This window comes from Theropithecus gelada, chromosome 2 (assembly GCF_003255815.1).
Source record: "Theropithecus gelada isolate Dixy chromosome 2, Tgel_1.0, whole genome shotgun sequence".
In the NCBI taxonomy this organism is placed as follows: domain Eukaryota; kingdom Metazoa; phylum Chordata; class Mammalia; order Primates; family Cercopithecidae; genus Theropithecus; species Theropithecus gelada.
The window spans coordinates 93,706,288-93,732,532 of record NC_037669.1 but is presented as its reverse complement, the minus strand read 5'-3'; the positions used below and the strand labels follow the sequence as shown (position 1 = coordinate 93,732,532).

At 45.9% G+C, this 26,245-nt stretch overlaps 2 protein-coding genes across 3 annotated transcripts in view; one reads left to right on the top strand and one right to left on the bottom strand.

Moving 5' to 3' along the window:
* LRRC2 (leucine rich repeat containing 2) overlaps positions 1-22,722 on the bottom strand; it is a 65,808-nt gene extending 43,086 nt beyond the window's left edge. Inside the window, exon 1 of one of the 2 annotated variants that reach the window (XM_025376123.1) lies at positions 22,560-22,722. The gene's annotated coding sequence lies outside the window, so the exon portion shown is untranslated. Of the gene's footprint in view, positions 1-9,231; positions 9,587-22,559 lie in introns of those variants that run through there. The other variant, XM_025376122.1, reaches the window with a different exon arrangement.
* On the top strand, positions 20,230-23,837 carry TDGF1 (teratocarcinoma-derived growth factor 1). Its single transcript, XM_025376124.1, has 6 exons — positions 20,230-20,649; positions 21,726-21,778; positions 21,863-21,997; positions 22,362-22,476; positions 22,574-22,683; positions 23,722-23,837. The coding sequence occupies exons 1-6, from the start codon at positions 20,630-20,632 to the stop codon at positions 23,835-23,837; spliced, it is 549 nt and encodes a 182-aa protein (XP_025231909.1). The 5' UTR covers positions 20,230-20,629.
* Positions 23,838-26,245: the final 2,408 nt, after the last annotated feature.

Here is a 26,245-nt window from a genome sequence, read left to right as displayed (position 1 = left end):
ATCTTCTGTTTCTGTGTTGATATTTTTCTGTCTTTCCATTCATACCCCAGGGCTGAGGGAGTGTATCCAAGGAAGGGCCAACTTGGAAGGGGTTCAGCCCATCAGATAGCAGGTAAGTCCTCCGGTTTGGGCAGGCTAGTCTGGAGTTGCTGGGCAACTAATAGACGATCCCCTCAAGTGCAGGTAGAAACAGCTAATCAGCAACTGGTGGCATGGATATGCGATGGAAGTCCAGGTGTTAGAAGGGACAGATGGCCTTCAGAGTGTGTGGACCACACAGCCACTTGCAGAAGGCGTGGCAGGTTGGCATGTGACCCTCAGGGCCACAGGCAGCTGCGTGCAGGTAATATGGAGGCTTATGAAGAAAGTAGAAATACAAGCGCAGGCAGGGGGTCTTCGGAGCAGGTGGGCTGCACAAGGGCTCTGTTTCTGGCTCAAGAGAGCTGTAGAAAGGTGACTGCAAAGCCAAGGTACAAAGTCGCAAAGGGACTGTTCTGAGCCCATGCTTGGGGCAGGTTCCCATGGATATTCTCACATGCACACTGCTGATCCCCAGCCCACGCTAAAAAAGGGCAGGAAGTCTTGTCCCTCCAGTGTCTTCTACAGAGAAAGCATAGCACTGCGCTCACTTTAAAGGACCAATATTTAAAGGAATGCCATTGTAAAACACAGGGTATATTTATTGAGTGGCGCATTCAAAGCTGAGAGGCAGTAAGTTGATAACTGACACCGTAGGTAACCAATTTGGTTGAGTTCAGACCTCAAACTCCAACCTGCCTTCTGTGGGTTGTGATCCCCACGTCAGGTCCGTTTTCAGTCTTCGTGGCGCTATTCAGCTATGTTCCGTGTGCGCCACCCAGTGGCCAGTCTCGGCGTGGCCGAAGGTCTATCCCCGTGTTCAGGTCTAACATCTCTGGCGTGCTTAGGGTCAGATCCACGCATGCGCAACTCGGGGAGGCGCCCAGGAACAAACTTACGGAGCTGTTTTCTCCAAATTCCTCCCTGTCTGTCAGCTCCCTAGTCCTTTCCAGATCGCTGGGTTCCCTTTTTCGGTCCTCTGACCCAAAACTTGGTGTTGTAGTTACCCTGCTCTGCCGTGCACTTCCTACAACTGCACCCACAGTCGCGGCCAAGCAGCGAAGATTTAAGAGAGTAAGAAAGCGTGACGGTTTGTTCCACTCTTTTTTTTTTTTTTTTTTTTTTTTTGAGACGGAGTCTCGCTCTGTCACCCAGGCTGGAGTGCAGTGGCCGGATCTCAGCTCACTGCAAGCTCCGCCTCCCGGGTTCACGCCATTCTCCTGCCTCAGCCTCCCGAGTAGCTGGGACTACAGGCGCCCGCCACCTCGCCCGGCTAGTTTTTTTTGTATTTTTTAGTAGAGACGGGGTTTCACAGGGTTAGCCAGGATGGTCTCGATCTCCTGACCTTGTGATCCGCCCGTCTCGGCCTCCCAAAGTGCTGGGATTACAGGCTTGAGCCACCGCGCCCGGCCGGTTTGTTCCACTCTTGGGCTACAGCTCCTCTAGTCAGAAAAGGAAGGTTCCCTGTATGTCTCACTTTATATGAAACCTTAAAAAGTTGAACTCGTAGAAGTAGAGTGTAGAAAGAGGTTGGGGCCGGGGAGGAAGGGAATGGGGAGTTACTAGTCAAAAGGTACAGTTTCAGATAGGTAGGAGGAATGTTTTGAAATCTATTGCATAGCTGAGCGACTATAGTCAATAATAATGTATTGCATATTTCAAAATCACTAAAAGGCTAAATTTCAAATGTCTACCATAAAAACGATAGGTAAAAGAAGTGCATTTAATTTTTCTTTTACCACTTTTCTTACTCTGTTATCTTCAGCTCAGGAGTATCTAACCTGCAAAGATCTTACTTCATTAAGGCTTCAACTTTCGACTTAAAAGTTTCCATAAAGGAACACTACGCATCAGCCTGAAAATAAAAAGATCAAAGTCCACAGCCAGTAGTGAAGAAACACTAAAAAGAATCAATCAGCCTAGCTTTTTGGAGGAAATCTCTGTACAGAACCCAAGTCTCCACGTAAACCAAAAAAGCCAAAGTAAAGTTAACTGCATTTGAGCAGCGTGGGCAGCCCTGCCAGCCAGAGTAACTGAAGCTGGAAGAATTACTCCCTATACACAGGGCTCGTGTTCTCCAGATCAACCAGACACATCACAGACTCTGTTGTTGAGGTTCTTTCATTTCCTTAGGCCAGTTAGCTCTTGGCAAGTAGCCAGAGCTGTACATTAACTGCTCCTACATCTTAAAAATCATTGCTTATTAATTTCTATGCATTAACTTAGATAAATGTAATTCTAGTTCCCATCTTAGAGGAATGGTCTCTTCTTGATGCCTTTGTGTTCTAAATATTTTATCATGTCAACAAAAAATGGCTTAATCATCTTTGATAAATTCCTGGAATTCTGAAATTTAATTACCAAAGGCCCTGACATATTTTTAAGTAGTTATAAGTCATTACTACACTGAGTATTTTGGTGAGAAAGAGTATATCCTGTCTGTCATCTAACCATGTTCACCGTTTTCCCTGTGTTTTAAAAAGCAGGAAAAGAGGTTCTCTTATACAATTCAGGGGGCTTTTAATGTGCCAAGATTTAAATCTGCATCTTACCTATAAGATGAAGTTTTGTTTGCAAACATGTATAATGCAAACTGGAGACTCTAAGAACAGTAGGTGATGACCACATTTGCTAGAGATTTACATGTGATGTCCAGAGGTGCTGGGAAGCTATGAAATACAAGGTTCTAAGTGCCAGGTCCAGCCCAGCCCCTGGCATCCCATGTAGGACAGGGCTGAGTCCAGACCTCTCTAGACAACTGGACAAATTTTACCTTAACCTAGAAGGTAGTAGCTCATGGGTGGGTGCTGAGACTGGGAAAGTAGTTTCAAGTGAGAGTCTGTGTGTCAGTCCAGGGTAAGTAGGAGATGCTCCATCCAGGGGAGAAGCCACATTGGGGAGCCCACAGGATGCAGTTGTCAGGGACAGACACAGGTGCCAGTCCCTCAGCAGCTCAGGGGCGAGATCTCCTAGCAAATTTACAAAGTTAATGTCTTCTTTGTAGAATAAACCCTAGTCAGCACAGTCTTTCAGGCAGAGACATAGAATATAATGTCCTAAGCATTAACTTTCTCTAGGACTATAGAAATGTCATCATCATATACTACACCAACACAGAAAAGGGAAAAATTAACCTCTATGGGATCCAGTCAGCAGACCCTCAATACAAACAAAGCAAATAGGAAACTTTACAACCAAGTGGATTCTACAAAGCCGCCTAAGTGCCAAGCTTCAGCCTGGACCCTCATTGAATTTGGCAACAAAGTGTCATGGTTCCAAGACAGCATCTGGGCCGGGCGCGGTGGCTCAAGCCTGTAATCCCAGCACTTTGGGAGGCCGAGACGGGCGGATCACGAGGTCAGGAGATCGAGACCATCCTGGTTAATATGGTGAAACCCCGTCTCTACTAAAAAAGTACAAAAAACTAGCCGGGCGAGGTGGCAGGCGCCTGTAGTCCCAGCTACTCGGGAGACTGAGGCAGGAGAATGGCGTGAACCCGGGAGGCGGAGCTTGTAGTGAGCTGAGATCCGGCCACTGCACTCCAGCCTGGGCGACAGAGCGAAACTCCGTCTCAAAAAAAAAAAAAAAAAAAAAAAAAAGACAGCATCTGATTCCAGTTCCCTGCTGTGGGTCTGGTTTTGTGTGGTTATAGCAGAATTATGAAAACAAGCCTCCCTCCATTTGGGCTACACTGTCCACAGTCACGGAGCGTCTTCCAAAGAAGAAAACGCTGGCAATGATGAGACAGAAGGAGAACAGTTGCATCTCTCACCCAAAGGAAAGAACACTGGGGCCACAGAGTGTCATCAGCCATGTTCCTCTCTAGTCCAAGGACTCCCGGATACTTAGTGTTCCAGCTCCTGAGTGAAAATGCTAACCATCAGCACACTCTCAAAGATTGGATTAAGGAAAATAATGCCTGGAAAATCTTTTGCTTTAGTGCGGGGCTCAGAAAACTTGATGGTAAATAATTGAGGTTTTGCAGGCCAACAAGCAAAATTGAAGATATATGCAGGTGTTTACATAACAAGAGAACCCTCTGGCGAGCCTCTCCCTGCTTGCCTCCAGAGCACCATCCAGAGTAGTGAGCATGTTTCATGTCCAGCTGCTGCTTGCCAAAAACATCCTCAGAACAAGAGGGACTAGCCCAAGAGGGAAAGGCCTAGCAGGTATGGTGAAAGAGGGGCAGGGGGGCTGGGCATGGCGGCTCACACCTGTAATCACAGCACTTTGGGAGGCTGAGGCAGGTGGATTGCTTAAGCTCAGGAGTTTGAGCAGCCTGGGCAACATGGCAAAACCCTGTCTCTACTAAAAATAGAAAATAAAATAAATAAATAAAATAGCTGGGTGGTGGCATACATCTGTGGTCCCAGCTACTAAGGAGGCTGACGTGAGAGGATCACTTGAGCCTGTGAGGCGGAGGTTGCAGTGAGCTGAGATTGCACCAGTGCACTCCAGCCTGGGTCTCAAAAAAACAAAAAGAGAGGGGAGAGGTTGGCAGGGGAAGGGGCCGGAGAGTGAGCCTGCTACAGTCCATTTCTCTCTCTGCCCCAGTATCACCCAGACAGGTGCCTGTGTGTCCTGCTCTCCTCCAGTCATCACAAGTTGGACAGCTGGCTGGAGGCAAGGTGACCTACTAAGTCACCAGCTCCTGAACTGAGATTCCATTGCTTGGAGCCTGGCAGTTGCTAACAATAGAGTCTCCAATGTGTAGATGGCAACCAGGGTTGGCCCTGGCCTGCAGCAAGGTACAGCTGGCCAGGTGGACAGATGCTGAGAGCAGCGGGGGAATAGAGACAGAAGAAAATACTCCAGCTTGGTCCCCAGATGCTCCAGCAGGGCCACATTCCATATGCAAACAGGTGCCAGGCCTGCAGGTTATAGTTTACTGATCCTAGCTTTAGTGGGCAATAAAATGTAAAATATTTTGTTTTGGTGGATGTGATGGTTTTAAACTATACCCACAAAGTCTTTCACATTCTTCCCTTTAAAAAGGTAGAACTTCGAGACTCTGTCTCAAAAAAAAAAAAAAAAAAAAGGTAGAACTTAATTCCTCCCGTCTTGAGCATAGGCTAGACTTAGTGACTCACTTCTAATGACTAGAATGTGGTAAAAGTAATGGTGTGTGGCTTCTGAGTCTAGGTCTTCACTCTCTTTCAGTTCACTCACTCTAGGAAGTCAGCTGCCATGTCATGACGATGCTCAAGCAGCCTTGTGGAAAAGCTTCACGAGGAAAGGAACTGAGGCCTCCTGTCAACAGCCATGAGAGGGGGCCGTCTTTAAAGCAGATCTTCCAGCCCCAGTCAATCCTTCAGATGACGGCAGCCCCTGTGGACATCTTGACCACAACTTCGTGAGACCCTAAGCCAGAAACACTCAGCTAAAATGCCCCGGATTTCTGACTCTCAGAAACTGTGAGATAATAAATGTTTGTTATTCTAAACTGTTACACCTGGGGGTAACTTGTTATGCAGCAATAAATAACCAAGACAGTAGATTTTTATAAGGCACTTATAAAAATCAGTCTTAACTTCTGGTGCCATCTGGTGTCCATGTTCAGCTGCCTCCTTGAATATGCCCTTGGATATCTCACACATATCTGAAAGAAACATGATGTTCTCCAAACTTGCTCCTTTAGAATCTGTCCATCTTGGGCCTCCCTTAATTCCACACCTCAGGAATGACTCCATCATAATCTAGAAGATCTAGAAGTTGATTCTTTTTTTTTTTTTTTTTTTTGAGATGAAGTCTCACTCTGTCACCCAGGCTGGAGTTCAGTGGCACAATCTCGGCTCACTGCAAACTTCACTTCCTGGGTTCAAGCAAACTTCACTTCCTGGGTTCAAGCAATTCTCCTTCCTCAGCCTCCTGAGTAGCTGGGATTACAGGCACAAGCCACCATATCTGGCTACTTTTTGTATTTTTAGTAGAGATGGGGTTTCACCATGTTGACCAGGCTGGTGTTGAACTCCTGACCTGAGGTGATCTGCCCGCCTCGGCATCCAAAAGTGCTGGGATTACAGGTATGAGCCACCACGCTCAGCCAGAAGTCACTGCTTTTGCTTCGTTTCCTCACTCTGCCCACCCACTATGCAGACGGCATGCACACACATGCACGTGTGCACACACACACGTTCATCCACACATCCAGTTATCACCTACATCTTAGAGGGCATGCATTTCTCACCACCAACTAGTGTCACGCCTTGCCTCAGTTGTGGAAAGGCCTCCTAACTGGTCTCCTGGCTTCCCAATCAACTCCATCCAAACCATCTTCTAGTCAATAGTGAGAGTCACTTTCCAGTGAGAACTAGATCATGCCACCACCTGGCACAAATCCCCCCGAGGCCTGCCTTTGAAATGACAATGAGATCCCAGCTTTCCACAAAGGCAGTGAGCGCCTGGCATGGTCTGCCCTCGGCCAGCCCATCCCGCCTCACACTCCTGCTCCCCTCCTCAGTGCTTGTCCACCCCTTGCCTCTTCCCCCTCAGAGCTCAGCACACACTGCTCCCTTAGCCTAGAACATTCCTCCCCCAGTCACATGGCTTCCTCCTCACAAACCTGGAACCCACCTTAAATGTTTCTCCTGTCCGGCCTTCCCGGCCTCCTCATCTAAAGTAAACCCACCTGTTATTTTATCTCTCAGTCTACTGTTTATTTACATCACAACACTTAATGAAGTTAAAGTATTTGATCCATTATATTTTATATGTCCATGGACCAAGCCATAGACGAGCCACAGTTTACTGACAGGAGCAGCCACCTGGGAGTCCCTAGACTTGGGTTCACAGCCTGGTCCCCATGAGTTCAGCTGAGCAGGTCATTTGTAGCATATGATGGGAACTGGAGGGGCCTCTCCATCATCTTGTCCAAGCCCCTGCAGAGAGAGGTGTGCTATGGCCATCAAATGAGGGGTTTTGAGTAGTCCAAGGGCTACAGATGCCAGTCTCCTGCTTCTGAACCTCAACACAGAAACTGTGTGTACTGAGCCAGCATACTTAGTGTGTATTTCTGTTTTTCAATGCCTAGGAACCCTAAGTGACATTTATGGGTGCTCATAAAATGCAGACAGACAGAAGCTTTGTCCATGCCTCCAAGTTCCCAATCTAGAGGGGAGAGCATCAAAGGATGTCTTTCAGCGCAGCACGTTCATTAGACAACAGAGGCTGAACCAACCCCTGTAGGAGCCAAAAGAGAAAGGGTAGGGGAAGGGGTTGGGAGAGTCCCGCCCGGACCTTGAGGAACGGGAAAGGGCTAACAGTGCAGGTTTGACTGAATAACTTTCCACGCCCCACTCCCCAACCCAGTTATATCAGAACCACTTGACAGAGCCATCCACTTTACAGTCATCCACTCTACAGAGCCATCCGCTTCCAGAGCCAGAGGGCATGACTGGAAAAACATGTCCCCTGGCACCAGGGCAGTAGTCTCCACTCAGAAGTCATATGCTAGGGGGAGGGGGGGCTTTCCAGTCATCTAGTCCTCTCCCTTCTTGTCAAATGACACTGGGTTGCTGGGTAGGAGGTGTAGAGTGGGTGCAGGGTTAACCCCTCAGAGCATTCTAAGAAGGATCTGGGGGAGTCTGGGAGGAGAGTCACCTCATCATGCAGGTGCCAAGCCATTCTTGGTGCTCCCTCTGTGAGGCTGGGAGGGGAACAGGAGCAAGAGATGGAGCAGGAGAGGAGGACAAAGCTAATGCCAGAGGTCACCTGAACCAGCCATGCAGAGAGAGGCTCTCTTCTCCACACCTGCCTCTCAGAACTCCCCTCCACGGCGCCCTTCCAGGTGTGTCATCAATGTGAGGAAAACCTCTATCATCAGCCTTGCTGCATCCAAGAGAACAACTGTAACCCATGGGAATTTCTGGGGGCACCAAGATACAATGGGCAATAATATGACAACCAAGGATCTTTGGTGACTCACAAATTCCATTCTATCCTCACATAAGGCCACTGCCTGGACACCAGGGTTGGGATGAACGAATGAGTTTTCTGATAGAAATGGAGGTAAATAGGGAGCTAAATAGTCAAGTAAGGTCAGAATAGTCAGCCAAATCCTGAATTAAATGACATTTATGCCACATGATCACAGTTTCCCTGGGGACATCTGATTAATTTTATTGTAATTTGTTAAGCTAGAAAATTCAACCAGGGGAGGCAGAGGGTCCAAACGGGATTAAGAGGGCAGTTCCAGGGCCAAGTTGCCTGGGCTGGAGCCCTGCCTACCTACTCTCTGGCCACACGTCCCTGAGAACATGGCCTAACCTCTCTGAGCTTATGTTCTCCTGTGGACGTGATGGAGCAAACAGCACTGAGCTCACAAGTTGGCGAGAACATCACGTAGGATCATTGTGTCAAGGGCTTAAGACAGTACCTGGCACCTAGTAAGGTCAAAAAGCTCAATCACTTAAAGTAAAAAGAAAGGAAACTAAGAATCGCTGTCACCAATTAAGTGACAAAAGACAAAAACAAGAGGTATGTGAGCATCCGAGGATTTTTCTCCACCTGGCATGATTAGCAGAGGTTCTTTGGGTGAATAATGGGGGAACTCCCCAGTCCCTGAGTTCTGGGAGAGGGTTTGGTCCAGCAGAAGAGGTAGCAACAGGGCAGAGCGGCTAACAAGCCAGACAATTTCTCCTCCTTTGGGTCTCCAGTCACTTTCCGCCCTTGCCTCACGCCTGTCCCAACCCCAAACCAGGGGGCGTGAGACGCTGGGAGAAAAGACTTCCCCGCCAGGGCCATGTGTCAATCATATCATTCAGGGCACAAACAAAGTTGATTTATCTCCCCTGGACAGCTCTTTGGACCAGAAAGCTTTGGGCTCAGCCTTGGGCACCGGGGCAGTACCCGCAGGGGAACCGCTAACCCGGAGCAAGATTCACTCGCGGGGACACCCGCCTCGCCACGCTCTCTCCTTTCTCGCCATCCCACCATAGTCCTGGACCTCAGATACCTTCGATGCCTAAGCCCCAGCCGCTGTCCGGTTAGGGACGTTTACCCCTGTTGCTCCCGCCGACTGCAGGTCACCAAGGCACGGAGGAAGGCGTAAACAACTGAGCGCCCAGGGCACCGGCCGTCCGCCCGCGCCCTCCCACGGGGAGCGCAAGCCCCCTGCTCCCGCCCCGCAGGCCACCTCGGACGCCCAGCGCTTACCTGCCCCGAGGGGCGGGCACTGACAGTCGTGGCCTGCCCGCCGCGGCTGTTTACACCACAGACGCTGTTTACACCCGCTGAGCAGCACGGCCGAGCCGGAAGAAGCCTCCCGTGCCTGTGCGCTAACATGCTATATTTGTAGGCGGATAATATGATCTGGAGGACATGTGCTAATCAACTATCTATCTATTCTATGTGACTCAGCCCAGCCTGAGACAAAACAGACTTCGTAGGGGAGGGCTTGGCACCCTGCGCGCTGCAGCCGGCCAGCGAGAGCCCGGGCCCGGGGACTATCTGCAGCCTCCTACCCGGGGCCAGACCTTTTCACATTGGAGATCCCGGAGGGTGTGGAATGGAAGGGAGCGGGTTCCGAGGGCTCAGCACACTAAACTGGGAACCAAGCCAGACGCAGGCTTTGAAAGCCATATGACCAAGGGAATGTAAAAGCGTTTTCGATGTTGGAAGCAGCAGACATCCAAGGTCTCAATTTCACCGTTATATTTCATATTTTTAATTTCCTAAAATGTATGTGCGCTTAGATTCTCTTTAGATAGTTTACTAATTGGGCAAATATGTTTTGCTGATAGCCCACATCGTGAAAATATGACAAATTAATAATCAGTAATCAAGTCCCTTGCTGCTCCCAAGAGTCCATGTGACCCCTTCCTGACCCTTAATGGCAGTGGCTCCTCATATCCCTTAGCCTAAAACTGAAAAATACCTTTTGTGTGATATATATGTCATACTTCTAAAATTCATTTCCTTAAAAAAGCGTAATTTTCTTTTTCTTTCTTTCTTTGTTTTTATTTATTTATTTATTTTTATTTTATTTTATTTTTTTTGAGAGGAGTCTCCCTCTGTCGCCCAGGCTGGAGTGCAGTGGTGCAATCTCAGCTCACTGCAACCTCTGCCTCCCGGATTCAAGCGGTTCTCCTGCATCAGCCTCCCCAGTAGCTGGGATTACAGGCGCCTGACACCACGCCCGGCTAATTTTTGTAGATACGGGGTTTCACCATGTTGGCCAGGCTGGTCTAAAATTCCTGATCTCAGGTGATCCCGCCCGCGGGCCTCCCGAAGTGCTGGGATTATAGGCGTGAGCCACGATGCCCAGCCTTTTGAAAATAATGCTTTTTGGCCGGGCACGGTGGCTCACCCCTGTAATCACAACACTTTGGGAGGCCAAGACAGGCGGATTACCTGAGGTCTGGAGTTTGAGACCAGCCCGGCCAACATGGAGAAACCCCGTCTCTACTAAAAATACAAAATTAGCCGGGTGTAGTGGCAGGCTCCGGTAATCCCAGCTACTGGGGAGGCTGAGGCAGAAGAATCACTTGAACCCGGGAGGCGGAGGTTGCAGTGAGCCGAGATCATGCCATTGCACTCCAACCTGAGCAACAAGAGTGAAATTCTGTCTCAAAAAAAAAAAAAAAGGACTTTTATCTGAGAAATGCAAGGTTTTTTTTCCATTATCAGGCCCAAGGAGACATTATAATGAAACTGCACTCATGCCTACTCCCCTCTTTGAGCTATGTCTTCATCTCTTGAAATTGCTTGCTATCGTCACAAGTAGCTGTAAATTAACCTAAGAGCAACACGCCAGACACTATAACCCACACCCTATAGCTAAAGGATGTATAGCCAATCACTAATCAATGTTATTTCTGTAAACCAATGAAAATTCCTAACAAATAACTATATCAATCCTTCTCTGTCTCCTTCTTTTACTTTTAAAAATCCACTCATTGAGCAACTGTATGCCAATAAATTGGAAAGTCTAGAAGAAATGAACAAACTTCTAGGTACATACAACCTACAAAGATTGAACCAGGAAGAAATTCAAAACCTGAACAGACCAATAACAAGTAACAAGATCAAGGTTGTAATAAAAAGTCTCCCAGTAAAGAAATGCCCAGAACCTGATGGCTTCACTGCTGAATTCTACCAAACATTTAAAGAAGAACTAATACCAATCCTACCCAAACTATTCCAGAAAATAGAGGAGGAAGGAATATTTGCAAACTCATTCTATAGGCCAGTATTACCCTGATACCAAAACCAGAGAAAGACACATCACAAAGAAAAAAAAGAAAACTACAGGTCAAAATTCATCTCTGATGAATATTGATGCAAAAATCTTCAACAACAATAATAGCAAGCCGAATTCAGCAATACATTAGAAAGATCATTCATCACAACCAAGTGGAATTTATCCCTGGGATACAAGGGTAGTTCCAACATACACAAATCAATTGACACGATACATCAGATCAACAGAATGAAAGATAAAAATCATATGATCATTTTAATTGATGCTGAAAAAGCATTGGATAAAATTCAACATTCCCGTATGATAAAAAGCCTCAAAAAAACCTGGGTATTGAAGGAACATACCTCAACATAATAAAAGCCATATATGACAGATCCACAACTGGTATCTTACTGAATGTGGAAAAAATTAAGCCTTTTTTCTAACAGCTGGAACACAGCAAGGATGCCCACTGTCACCACTGTTATTCACTATAGAACTGGAAATCCTAGCTAGAAGAATCAGACAAGAGAAAGATATAAAGGGCATCCAAATTGGAAAGGAAGAAGTTAAATTATTTGTTTGCTAAAGATATGGTCTTATATTTGGAAAAACCTAAAGACTCCACAAGAAAACTATTAGAACTGATAAACAAATTCAGTAAAGTTGCAAGAGACAAAATCAACATACAAAACCCAGCAGCAGGCTGGGAACAGTGGCTCACACCTGTAATCCCAGCACTTTGGGAGCCCAGGGCAAATGGATTGCTTGAGCCCAGGAGTTTGAAACCAGCCTGGGCAACAAGGCAAAACCCCATCTCTACAAAAAAATATAAAAATTAACCAGGCGCCGGGCGCGGTGGCTCAAGCCTGTAATCCCAGCACTTTGGGAGGCCGAGGCGGGTGGATCACGAGGTCAGGAGATCGAGACTATCCTGGCTAACATGGTGAAACCCCGTCTCTACTAAAAATACAAAAAACTAGCCGGGCGTGGTGGTGGGCGCCTGTAGTCTCAGCTACTTGGGAGGCTGAGGCGGGAGAATGGCGTGAACCTGGGAGGCGGAGCTTGCAGTGAGGAGATCACGCCACTGCACTCCAGCCTGGGAGACACAGCGAAACTCCGTCTCAAAAAAAAAAAAAAAAAAATTAACCAGGCATGGTGGTGTACACCTGTAGTCCCAGCTGCTTGGGAGGCTGAGGTAGGAGGATAATCTAAGCCCAGGAGTCAGAAGTTGCAGTGAACTGAGATTGTGCCATTGCACTCCAGCCTAGGAAACAGAAACCCTGTCTCAAACAAAAAAAGAGTCAGTAGCATTTCTATATGCCAACAGTGAACAATATGAAAATGAAATTTAAAAAGTAATCCCATGTACAATAACCACACTTAAATTAAATACCTAGGAATTAACTTAACCAAAGAAGTGAAATATCTCTATAATGAAAACTGTAAGACACTGATGAAGGAAATTGAAGAAAATACCAAAAAAATGGAAAAACATTCCGTGTTCATGTGTTGGAAGAATCAATATTGCTAAAAATGTCCACACCACCCTAAGCCATCTATAGATTCAATGCAATCCCTATCAAAATACTGGACATTTTTCACAGAAATAGAAAAAAGAAATTCTAAAATTTATATGAAACCACGAAAGACCCAGAATAGCCAAAGCTACCCTAAGCAAAAAGAACAAAACTGGAGGAATCACATTATCTGACTTCAAATTATACCACAGAGCCATAGTAACCAAAACAGCATGGTACTGGCATAAAAACAGACACATAGACCAATGGAACAGAATAGAGAACCCAGAAACAAATCCACATACCTACAGAGAACTCTTTTTTGACAAAAGTACCAAGAACATACATTAGGGAAAAGAACAGTCTCTTCAATAAAAGCTGCTGGGAAAACAGAATATCCATACGCAAAAGAATTAAACTAGACCCCTATGTCTCACCACATACAAAAATCAAATCAAAATGGATTAAAGACTTAAATCTAAGACTTCAAACTATGAAACTACTACAAGAAAACATTGGGCAAAATCCCCAAGACCTTGGTCTGGGCAACACCACAACCACAGGCCACAACCACACAAATACCCCACAAACGCAGGCAACCAAAGCAAAAATGGACAAATGGGATTACATCAAGTTAAAAAGCTTCTGCACAGCAAAGGATAAAATCAACAAAGTGAAGAGACAACCCACAGAATGGGAGAAAATATTTGCAAACTATCCATCTGACAAGAGATTAATAATAAGAATATATAAGGAGCTCAAACAACTCTATAGGAAAAAAATCTAACAATCTGATCAAAAAAGCTGGGCAAAAGATTTAAATAGACATTTCTCAAAACAAGACATACAAATGTCACACAGGCATATGAAAGGATGCTAAATATCACTGATCATCAGAGAAATGCAAATCAAAACTACAATAAGATATCATCTCAACTCAGTTAAAATGGCTTATATCTAAAAGACAGGCCATAACAAATGCTGGCAAGGACGTGGAGAAAGGGAACCCTTGCACACTGTTAGTGAGAATGCAAATTAGTACAACCACTATGGAGAACAATTTGGAAACTCCTCAAAAAACTAAAAATTGAGCTACCATATGAACCAGCAATTCCACTGCTGGGTATATATGCAAAAGAAAGGAAATCAGTATATCAGAGAGATATCTGCATTCCTGTTTGTTGCAGCACTGTTTACAATAACTAAGATTTGAAAGCAACTTAAGTGTCCATCAGCAGATGAATGGATAAAGAAAATGTGGTACATATACACAATGGAATACTATTCAGCCATAAAAAAGAATGAGATCCAGTCATTTGCAATGACGTGGATGAAACTGGAGATGATTATATTAAGTGAAATAAGCCAGGCACTGAAAGACAAACATCCCATGTTCTCACTTATTTGTGGGATCTAAAAATCAAAGTAGGACTGCGCATGGTGGCTCACGCCTATAATCTCAGCACTTTGGGAGGCCGAGTCTGGTGGATCACTTGAGGTCAGGAGTTCGAGACCAGCCTGGCCAACGTAGTGAAACCCTGTTTCCACTGAAAATACAAAAAATTAGCTGGGCATGGTGGCAGGCACCTGTAATCCCAGCTACTCAGGAGGCTGAGGCAGGAGAATCCTTTGAACCCAGGAGGTGAAGGTTGCAGTGAGCTGAGATTGTGTCATAGCACTCCAGCCTGGGAGACAAGAGCGAGACTCCATCTCAAAAAAAAAAAAAGAAAGAAAAGGAAAAAATTAGCCAGGTGTGGTGGTGCATGCCTGTAGTCCCAGCTACTCGGGAGGCTGAGGCTTGGAAACCACTTGAACCCAGCAGCAGATAGAGGCTGCAGTGAGCCAAGATGGCACCACAGCACTACAGCCTGGGCAACATAGCAAGACTCCATCTCAAAAAAATAAAATAGTCATTAAGAGCTGTATGTGATCAAATACAAGATCCACCATGTAAGAAGCACTTTTTTTTTTTTCTTTGAGATGGAGTTTCACTCTTGTTGCCCAGGCTGGAGTGCAATGGCGTGACCTCAGCTCACCACAACCTCTGCCTCCCGGATTCAAGCAATTCTCCTGCCTCAGACTCCTGAGTAGCTGGGATTACAGGGGCCTGCCACCACGCCTGGCTAATTTTGTGTTTTAGCAGAGACAGGGTTTCTGAATGTTGGTCAGGCAGGTCTCAAACTCCTGACCTCAGATGATCTGTCTGCCTCGGCCTCCCAAAGTGCTGGGATTACAGGCATGAACTACTGCACCGGCTTAAGAAGCACTTTTAAATGAGATTGTCCAGGTCATGAAAACCAAGTGAGACCCCAGCTTGCCTCCCAAGTCTAACTCCTGGGAGTCTGTCCATCTATCTGTCTGCTGGAGCCAAATGGCCTTGACTTGGTTGGTAGGAAACTAGGAAGTGACTGCCTCCTCCCCATCAGCAGCTTATTGATCACACTAAAATGGCATTTCGTTTAGATTACTGGGCTTGTCTTATCTCAGGGCAGGGGAGATGGGAGCAGGAGCCCTACCTGGGAAATCTCTGTCTACCTCATCGTGCTAAGCACAGATAGCTGATCAGTAAATATTTGTTGAATTTAATCGAAAAAATTAAGATTTTGGTGTAAAAGAATTCTAAATTATAGCTATGTCTAAAAGTCTAAATCAGGGCTGGGCGCGGTGACTTATGCCTATAATCCCAGCACTTTGGGAGGCCAAGGCAGGCAGACTGCCTGAGGTCAGGAGTTTGAGATCAGCCTGACCAACATGGTGAAATGCCGTCTCTACTAAAAATACAAAATTAGCTGGGCATGGTGGTGCACACCTGTAATCCCAGCTACCTGGGAGGCTGAGGCAGGAGAATTGCTTAACCTGGGAAGCAGAGGTTGCAGTGAGCCGAGATTGCACCATTGCACTCCAGCCTGAGCATCAAGAGCGAAACTCCATCTAAAAAAAAAAAAAAAAAAAGCTTAAATCAGATTTTCCATAGTCTAACATGGTTCCCAGTAAGCACATCAAAATTATCTTGTCTTACATGTGGTAAATACTCTTAATAAGTTGCCCAGAATTCAGCCCAGAATATCAGTGGTGGTTTGGGTTACATATTTCAGATTTGTCTTTTTTTCCTTCTTCGCTGGGGGAAGAGAGTATTCTTTGTTTTATTTCTAGGATCAGGATTGGGGAAACAAGTTGTTTTCCTGTGGCGTTTCTCAAGGTTTCTCAAGGACCTTGCCCTCGCCCCACCCCCATTTTAGAAAATAGGGCTGAGATTTAATATCTCTCTGTCACAGACGTGGCTATTGGAGAAAGACTAAGCCAAAAGAAAACCAGCACAGGTAAACACTTCACTAGAGGTTGGAGAAGCTGAGGTTTCTGGAAGACCGGATTTCTGGACCTCTTACTCCAAGGGAATAAAGGATAGGGGGAAGAGTTGGTGAAAGACCAAAAAAAAAAAAAAGCAAGCAATTTGCAATACACCTTACACGGGCAAGGTGGCTCACACCTGTAATCCCAGCACTTTGGGAGGCCGAGGTGGGCAGATTGCCTGAGGTTGGGAGTTTGAAACCAGCCTGACCAACATGGTAAAATCCCGTCTCTACTAAAAATACAAAATTAGCCGGGCATGGTGGTGCATGCCTGTAATCCCAGCTACTTGGCAGGAGAATCGCTTGAACCAGGGAGGCGGAGGTTGGGGTGAGCCGAGATCATGCCATTGCACTCCAGTCTGGGCAACAAGAGCGAAACTCCGTCTAAAAAAAAAAAAATACAGTGATGACAAGATAAACTCCGGGGTCAGTGGGTGCCAGGACAGGGCTCTCAGAACAGCTGGAAGCTGTAGTAGGGAAGATGGTCTCAGCAAGGACTTCCCAGAGCAAATGACATTTGGGCTGAGTCTCAAAGAAGCCAATTCAAGTGCTCTGTAAGAAGGACCAGCCAGGTCATAGAAAATGAAATACAAACACCCAATAACCACAGGACACAATGTAAATCCAAGCAACAATGAAATACTACTTTTCACATACTGTATTAGCAAAACTCAAGATGCTTGCTGCAGCCAGAGTTGGTAAGTACTTGGGAGATGAGCTCTCAATACCAACTCAAGGGAGAGGGAGGAGGGGCAGGCTTCTTGGAAAATAATTTAGAAGCATCCACCCTTTAACCAAGCAATTCCAGTGCTAGAAATTTGCAAGAGGAATATGCTTTCAAGCGTTCGGCAAGATATACGTACAAGGAAGTTCACCACAAAACGTGGAAACATGTCATGTCTATTCATTGATAAAATCATGTATAGTATGTCTACATAGGAAGAAATATGATACAGCCCCATGGCTCACAGAAAAAAATGAAGTCCTCTCTTAAGCCCTTCTCCCTTCCTCTTACGCCATTTGTGTAACAATATGGCTCTAAAATGACTCGCTTGAGCACATCTTCCCCACTGAAATTGCAGATTTTTGAATGCAGGAATCTGTCCTTTTATGTCCCACACAGAGACCTGTGGCAAATACAGAATAGGTTTCCAGTTGGAATTTGTAAGTTTGCCAGTGAAAACAGAAAGTCATTAACTTGTTAATGAAGTGTGGCCAGGACACACTGGGTGGATAATGCTTCCGCAGGAGTGTAGCTCAGGTGTTAACAGAAGCTGTTGGGCGCTAAGCTTGACGAAATTAGAGGCCCTGACATTCCTCAGCTGGAGGGTACATATATATACAGAACTCCCCCACCTCCTCTGCTCTCTCCCATCTTCTGGCCTGCCTGGATGTTCAAGGAAACAATGACAGAGGTAAGACCTAAGAGCCCTATGATAAAAGGAGGCTTTTAACCTTGAAATACTGTCATTGTACTGCAGAAATGGCGTTCTTCTGTTAACTCTTTGGTTGGAATTTAGTTCTATGTGTTCTCAACCATTTAAACAAGGTCGAATTGGCTTTTGATAGCTAAAATTGATCCCATTCTCCAAGTTTATTTTCTTCCTTGAATTTTAGGCAGACACAGGAAGTCTGTCCTTTGATTATGATGTATTTCATTCCACCATTCTTGTTTGGATGGTTTTAAGTCAAAGGCTTATTTGTGTGATTTTTAAACACAATTCTGCCCCAGTTTTTAATACACAGTGTCTCAAGGGCAGTACCAAGAAATGGTCAATACCAAGAGCATTGTTTTTTACTTTCTGTTCTCAGTGCCTTTAGTAAGGAATGAGATGGGCTGACTGTGATTGGGGAACCCCCATTGCACAGCACTTCCCAATCCTAGGCCTGACCTTTTGACACAAAGCACTCATTGGCCTGGAGGCTGGCCAGCAGCCCAGTTCCAACAGTGACCAAGCAGAGGTGACCAGTGGCCATCCTAGGGTAGTCATTCAATTTCCCCACCTGGAGGCAGCAACAACTTTTTGCAGTTAGTACAATTAGAATCAACAATTACTGTTCTTCCTCTCCAGCCTCACAGTGGGGTCACTTCTCACAGCTGTTTCTCCAGAGCCAAGCTCCAGTCTATAGGCAGCCCAGCAGTAGACATCAAATACCTGTTAAATAGCCCTTACATCTCCAGCCCAACAGCAAATATCTAACCTCTCTTAAACACCACAGCCCTTCCCTTCCCCTTCTCCCCACTCCCCATCCCAAAACCTGGCCCAGGCTCTGACTACCCTGGATCCACTTGGCTTCCTCTGCAGTCAGTACCTATGGGGAATGGGGATCTCTTCAGGGGGTTCCGGTCCTTAGAGAAGGGATTTTGTGTGGCTGAAAAGCTGGCGTCCTGGGATTCTGGTCCCATCAATGCCAACATCGCCAGACTGGAGACCTCAGTTACTTCCTCCGAAAATGCAGTGATTTCCAGGGGTCCTATTTAAGCTCTAAAAATTCCACAAGAGCTTTAGATAAGGAAATAGCAACGCAGGGGTGTGTTCTGTTGCCAGTTCTGCCACAGGCCTGCCCAGTCTCTGAAGACAAGACATTCAAAGCCCCAAATAGAACTAGTTGTCTTGTCCACAAAGTGAGACTAATATTGTGGGCGCTACTTATCTACTTAGCACCTTGGACTGGTGAGGACTGTGGTGCACAAGCTACCTTACAAATGTACCGCACTGAGTAACACCTTTACACCTCCTTGCAGCTCCAGGGCTAGCCTTCTCCTTTGCAGAGCCCTCCCCCACCTCCGGCCTCCTAGAGCTTCAGGCCATGTTCCCCTGTCCCCTGTGAATCTCAGCATGGTACTTGAAGCGTTTCACCTGAAAAGACCACACAGGAAGGAGGCGAAGCACAGCAGGAATGAAATAGTCAACTGCCGTGGAGTTGGAAATGTTACTGCATCCCACCCTTGACTGGATGGGGCCTCACTCCCCCAGTACAAATTATTTTACGTTTGCTTCTCCCAAGATCATGTGTAGAAGTAAATAGCACCTCTTCCCAGCACCTGTGGATCCATGGCATCCACACAGGTAGGCACTGACGCTGAAATGGGTTCGGATGCCACCAATTCTTTCTGCCGAGGCCTAAATCCAATAAACAGAGATGGATGGAAACAACTATCTAATAAAAGCTTCACATTTGTGTGCCTGGCAATATTAAGTAACCGTCAGGTTTTCCTTTAGAAATTGGAATTAAATGCGATTTAGAAACTACTAACGACTTTGGGCGTATTTAGTAACATATTACCCGGAGGATTGAAATGTTAGGGGAGGTGACTCCGGCTCATAGACTCGCCTCTCCATCTGGGGCGTCTGGAGCTTCGTGGAGCCACTCAATAAACACGTTTACCCCTGCAAGCGGCACATTAGAGCCCGGGGGTAACTCCCGGTGTCGTGGGGCCAGGACGGCGAGGGGCTGCAAGAGGTCGCACTGTGGGCGCTGAAGGCTGAGATAAATTCCCGTGATTGGGGACTGAAACGGCCTCCCATGCCGGACTGCCGTGGTTCTAGAACTTTTTCCTGGAACAGGCCGGCACTCCCACTGCAGAGCCCCAGCGGCTGCGCCCCTGGCCGCCCCTCCCCTCTCCCGGGCACCTGGCGCCGGCTCCCGCGTCTTTCCAGGAATTCAGGTCCGCCTGGAATTTGCACTTCAAGTCTGGAGTCCCCAAGGAACCCCTCCTGAACCTGAACTTCTGTCTCAGTTTCAAGCTTCCTAGTCTTCCCCCGACACACACCTAGCTCCTCGGGCGGAGAGCACCCATTTCTTGGCCACCCGGGTATCCCCCAGCAGGAGTACGGGGCTCAAAACTCCCGGAAAAACAAAGGTGGAAGCAAATTTCAGGAAATAAAACTTCCTGAAATAAAATATCAGACGCCTTGAGACCCATACATTTTCAGGTTTTCCTAATTAAAGCAATTACTTTCCACCACCCCTCCAACCTGGAATCACCAACTTGATTCGAGAAACTGATTCTTCTTTCTTTCTTTCTTTCTCCCCCCCCACCCCCCACCCCCTACCCCCCGCCCCAAAAGAGTATATCTGATCATTTTAGCCTGCAACAAATGAGAGAGATATTAGGACTAGTTAACCACAGTTTTACAAGACTCCTCTCCCTGCATGTGGGCCATTGTCATGCTGGTGGGCGTCCCGCCCACCTGAAGGGTCTCCCCGCCCCGACTGGGGTTTGTTGTTGAAGAAGGAGAATCCCCGGAAAGGCTGAGTCTCCAGCTCAAGGTCTAAACTTTCAAGGCCGAAAGCCCTCCAGTTTCCCCTGGACATCTTGCTCCTGCTTCTGCTACGACCTTCTGGGGAACGCATATTTCTCATTTTCTTCTTAAATTGCCATTTTCGCTTTAGGAGATGAATGTTTTCCTTTGGCTGTTTTGGCAATGACTCTGAATTAAAGCGATGCTAACGCCTTCTTTCCCCGCTAATTGCTAAAAGCTACGGACTGCAGGAAGATGGCCCGCTTCTCTTACAGGTATGAGCTAATCTTGAATGTGAGCTTTTTTTGATTGCTAGAGATTGCCAGTTTAGGAAATGAATGTTCTACACCCGTCATTTGATTTTTCTCTTGCTTAAGCCTTAAAGTGCTGCCAACAGCACTGCTCTTTTTCCTGAAAGACCTGGAATTTCACACTGTTACTTCTAACTTTGCCGTTGGCTTTTAACATTTTCCTGTTAATGTTAATTTTCATTTTATGTTAATGACTCTGTCTATGAAATATTGTTTCTTTATTCTTGTGTAAACAAAGGTCAATACTACAACCAAATTTAAAATCTTCTGAAAAGATTAAAGGTATAAGCAGATACGATACTTGCAAAACCATTAAGATAATAGCAAAAAAAAAAAAAAAAAAAAAAACCCACATTTTTTACCTAAAAACCTTTTAAATGATTGGTTAAAATAGTTTGGCCGGGCACGGTGGCTCACGCCTGTAATCCCAACACTTTGGGAAGCCAAGGCGGGTGGATCACCTGAGGTCAGGAGTTTGAGACCAGCCTGGCCAACATGGTGAAACCCTGTCTCTACTAAAAATACAAAAATTAGGATTACAGGTGTGAGACACCTGTAATCCCAGCTACTCCAGAGGCTGAGGCAGGAGAATCGCTTGAGGCAGAGGTTGCAGTGAGCTGAGATCGCACCATTGCACTCCAACCTGGGTGAAAAAGCGAAACTCCATCTCAAAAAATAAAGTAGTTTGTAAAATGTGATTCATCAGTAACATGGGACGCAGCCATTTTTAAATCCTTGTATGAAAACTGTATGCAGGAGAAAAATATGTGAAATAAAAGACAAAAGACCTAAAATTAGGTACTTATGTGAGGACAGGGCCTAAGAAATAATAAAATATATTAAAAAGACTTGGATATTGGTGACTTTTTCAACATTTTTCTTTGTTACATGAATTGGCCATTAAAGAAAGAAAGGTGGCGCTCTACAATTTCTCTTGAGTGATCTGTGGTCTTGTCCTTGCGATGGGAGGACCCAGGTGTTAACTTGTAAGGCTTTATTTCCTTTGTTTTGCTAACTCATGTCTGACTTCCTCTTCCTAGTGTGATTTGGATCATGGCCATTTCTAAAGCCTTTGAACTGGGATTAGTTGCCGGTGAGAGACCTTTCGTTATTTTGATCACTCACAATTTTTATGTGGCCTGAAATACAGACTCCATGAACTGATTTTGTCCTTAAGGGCTCAGCCATCAGGAATTTGCACGTCCATCTCGGGGAGACCTGGCCTTCAGAGATGACAGCATTCGGCCCCGGGAGGAGCCTGCGATTCGGCCTCGGTCTTCCCAGCATGTGTCGCCCATGGGGATACAGAACAGTAAGAACTGCCTGGCTTCGATGCTTCTGCCCTGGCCCTTCATGTGTCTCCTGAGTATCTTTCCAACGCTCTTTCACCTAAAAGGGCACCTGGTTCTGGAACTGGGCAGGTGCTGGACTGCTTTTGGTTTTGGAAGTGAGACAGGGATTGTGTATTTTACTTCCCTAGAGCGCAGTTTTCCTCACCTTCACGCTGGGGAACCCCAGAACCACCACTGGCCTATGCATGAAAATGACTTCTGCTCAAAGGCGCAGAGTCTTATTCTGTGGGACAACACATTAGTGTTGCATTAACCTTCGCTTACAGGAATTGCCCTTGCACTTTTCCATCCCCACACCCTCAGTCATCTGTTCTTACCTTTCAGGTAAGGAGCTAAACAGAACCTGCTGCCTGAATGGGGGAACCTGCATGCTGGGGTCCTTTTGTGCCTGCCCCCCCTCCTTCTACGGACGAAACTGTGAGCATGACGTGCGCAAAGAGTAAGCCATTCAGAGGGGAGGGGAGCCGTGGAGAGGAGAGGGAAAGGGAAGTAGAAATTTCAGACCCATGGCTATTGCCTTACCTGTTCATTCTCAGGAACTGTGGGTCCGTGCCCCATGACACCTGGCTGCCCAAGAAGTGTTCCCTGTGTAAATGCTGGCACGGCCAGCTCCGCTGCTTTCCTCAGGCATTTCTACCTGGCTGTGGTAAGCTGAGGTTCTCCTCTTTCTTTTGCCCTTTGAAGTTGCCTTGGGGGGTGCTTAGTTAGCAGGCTCTCCTTGTACCTCTTGGCTTGCTAGAGCCTAGCAACCAAAGTTCTGCTTATAAAAGCATCACAGACTCTTGATGAGATAGTTGCCTTGGCTTCTTTGATATTTATTTCCTCGGAAACCTGGCTAGTCCTGCTGCCTTTCAGATGGAGATGTATTTCAAGTTCTATTTGACATTTTATGGTCTGAACTTCTATTGAGGAAAACAAACAAGTCTTGGTCTCTTGTTTAACCAAGAGATGTTCTCTGGTGTTCCTTTCCTTTGGGCAGGAGGACCCAAACCAGGATGGGCAGCTCATTTGGAGTCCACCCCAACAGCAAATTCTATCAGAGGCTTGGCCCCTTGCTAGTCCTTTAGGAACTTCCAGGGTCCTAAAAGTCCCTGGTAACCCTCTCCCCATACCTTACCATGACTGGTCGCAGAACCCTTTCACCTTATTGATTTTTACTAATTTGAGGAAAACAATGAAAAGAAGGGCAGCACCTGGAGAGAAAAAGAGGCGATGGTCCTCTCTCCACCCCAGCCTGAGCCAGGTTTCTAGGGCCCCCCAAGTTCAGAGACCTATAATAGTTTTGGGCTTGGAGATGCTAGAAATGGAAAATATTCAAGTCCAGGAAGTAAATGAAAGCAAACATTTCACTGAGAACGGGAAGGAATTCCCCAATCCAGACAGGGATTGTGTCTTTGCCATTTGTATCCTGGGTGTCAGACTCAGGATAGGTGTTTGATAAGTGTAGGTTGAATGATTGGATATGTAGGGACCATGTTCTCTTCCCGGAACATGGGACCCATCAGAACCTAATCAGGTTCTGCTCATCCCTGCAAGTGAAGGCATCACCACTGGGCTAGGTTCCAATGTGAGTGTTCTGAGAAGAGCAGGTTCACAGTAGGCATGTAGATATGCCACGTTTGTGGGCAGCAGGATGAACTGCCAGAGAGCTTTCCTTTAATGATCAAGCATCCCTACCTTCCAGATGGCCTTATGATGGATGAGCACCTTGTGGCTTCCAGGACTCCAGAACTACCACCGTCTGCACGTACCGCTTTTATGCTAGCTGGCATCTGCCTTTCTATACAAAGTTACTATTAATCGACATTGACCTATTTCCAGAAATATAATTTTAGATATCATGCAAATTTCATGACCAGTAAAGGCGGCTGCTACAATGTCCTAACTGAAAGATGATCATTTGTTAGTTGCCTTAAAATAATGAATACATTTCCAAAATGGTCTCTAACGTTTCCTTACAGAACTGACTACTTCTTACCTCTTTGCCCTGCCCTCTCCCAAAAAACTACTTCTTTTTTCAAAAGAAAGTCAGCCGTATCTGCCAGGCGCGGTGGCTCACGCCTGTAATCCCAGCACTTTGGGAGGCTAAGGTGGGCAGATCACACACAAGGTCAGGAGATCGAGACCATCCTGACTGACACTGTGAAACCCTGTCTCTACTAAAAATACAAAAAATTAGCCAGGCATGGTGGCGGGCACCTGTAGTCCCAGGTACTCGGGAGACTGAGGCAGGAGAATGGTGTGAACCTGGGAGGCGGAGCTTGCAGTGCGCCGAGATCACGCCACTGCACTCCAGCCTGGGCGACAGAGCGAGACTCCGTCTCAAAAAAAAAAAAAGGAAAAAAGTCAGCAATATCTCCATTGTGCCCAAGTCCAGTGGTTCTTTTTTTTGAGATGGCGTCTCACTCTGTCACCCAGGCTGGAGTGCAATGGCGCAATCTCAGTTCACTGCAATCTCTGCATCCCAGGTTCGAGCAATTCTCCTGCCTCAGCCTCCCAAGTAGCTGGGATTACAGGCATGGGCCACCATGCCCGGCTAATTTTTTTGTATTTTTAATAGAGACGGGGTTTCAACGTATTGGCCAGGCTGGTCTCAAACTTCTGACCTTGTGATCCACCTGCCTAAGCCTCTCAAAGTGCTGGGATTACACACGTGAGCAACCACGCAAGGCCTGGTGTTTCTTGATACATGTAATTCTACCAAGGTCTTCTTAATATGTTCTTTTAAATGATTGAATTATATCTTCAGATTATTAAAGACTAATTCTAATGTGGACCTTAGGATACAGTTTTGAGTAGAGTTGATCAAAATCAATTAAAATAGTCTCTCTAGAAGGAAAGAAAGCCTCTTTAAGGGGAGGAACCAGAGTGCTGAAGGAATGGAAGTCTGTCTGTGTGTGTGCAGGGAGACTGGGTAGGAACGAGGAAGCAAAGAGAAGAGAGAGGTTGGAAAACGTAAAATGGGTTACTTAATTGGTGATTAGGTGGGTGTAGAGAAGCAAGTAAAAAGGCTAAATGAAAGGGCAAGTTTCCATCATCTACAGAAAGCTATATAAGACAAGGACTCCCGTTTTTTTCCCCAAAGGCATTGTAAAAAGAATGAAGTCTCCTTAGAAAAAAAATTATACCTCAATGTCCCCAAAAACATTGCTTAATAAATTATGTTTCCTCCAAGCTGTGCAATTCTTTTAACTATTGTAGAAGAGAAAATGTTCACAGTATATTTAGTTGTAAACCAAGTGATCAAACTACATATTGTAAAACCCATTTTTAAAATACATTGTATATATGTGTATGCAGTAAAAATGGAAACTATATTGACCTAAATGTGAACTGGTTCTTTCTAGATGATGAGGTGCTTTATGGTGGTAGGTTTTTGCTCTCTGTGCCCTTCTGCATTTTCCAAAGTACCATGGTGAGGATGTGTTGTATCTGTTTTCTAGGGTCCTAAAAGTCCCTGGCAACCCCCTCCCCGTCCCCCACCACGACTGGTCACAGAACCCTTTCACCTTATTGATTTTTACTGATTTTTTTACTGATTTCATATGGAATATGGCAACTATATCTGGCTCAAAACTGAGGAAACCAGAAGAGCCGAGTCCCAGGTGAGTGCTCAGTTCTGTTTCTGGCTTTGACGTGTGTGTTCTTCTGTGAAGGACAAGATTTGCTTCTATTATTTAGGTACCACTTGGTCCATAATTTGTATTTTTCGTAATTAATTCGCTGCAAATGCAAACTTCCAAATAGGTGAAATTTTTTACAGTGTCCAGTGGAAAGAAAGTGAAATGGGATAAGCAGGAAGAGTGAGGTGTACCAGAAAGCACAAAATCAGGAGATGGACAGGCTGGGTTTGGAAGGTGGTCTGGCCACTTACTGACAGTTGGACCCAGCTGCCTAATCTGAATCTGGATTAGTGCCTACATCACAGTATTAGAACTAAGTGACATAAAATAGTTAAATAGTTAAAACATTTATACAAAATAGGTTCTCAATAAATGTCATATTTTCTTCTCTTTTTACCTGCATATTTACCACAGAGGATTTTAAAACATTTCTGGGGCCAGAAATATAATTTATTTTTTTTCTGAGACAGGGTTTCATGCTGTCCCCCAGGCTGGACTGCAGTGGTGCATTCACAGCAGCTCACTGCAGCCTTGACCACCTGAGCTCAAGCGCTTCTGCCACCTCAGTCTCCCAAGTAGCTGGGA

Bases quoted from the DNA above. Each gene is read 5' to 3' on its own strand.
- TDGF1 (XM_025376124.1), top strand. From the start codon at position 20,630: ATGGCCCGCTTCTCTTACAG. The intron at 20,650-21,725 runs GTATGAGCTAAT...TCCTCTTCCTAG, and splicing joins ATGGCCCGCTTCTCTTACAG to TGTGATTTGGATCATGGCCA. The intron at 22,684-23,721 runs GTAAGCTGAGGT...CCTACCTTCCAG, and splicing joins GGCATTTCTACCTGGCTGTG to ATGGCCTTATGATGGATGAG.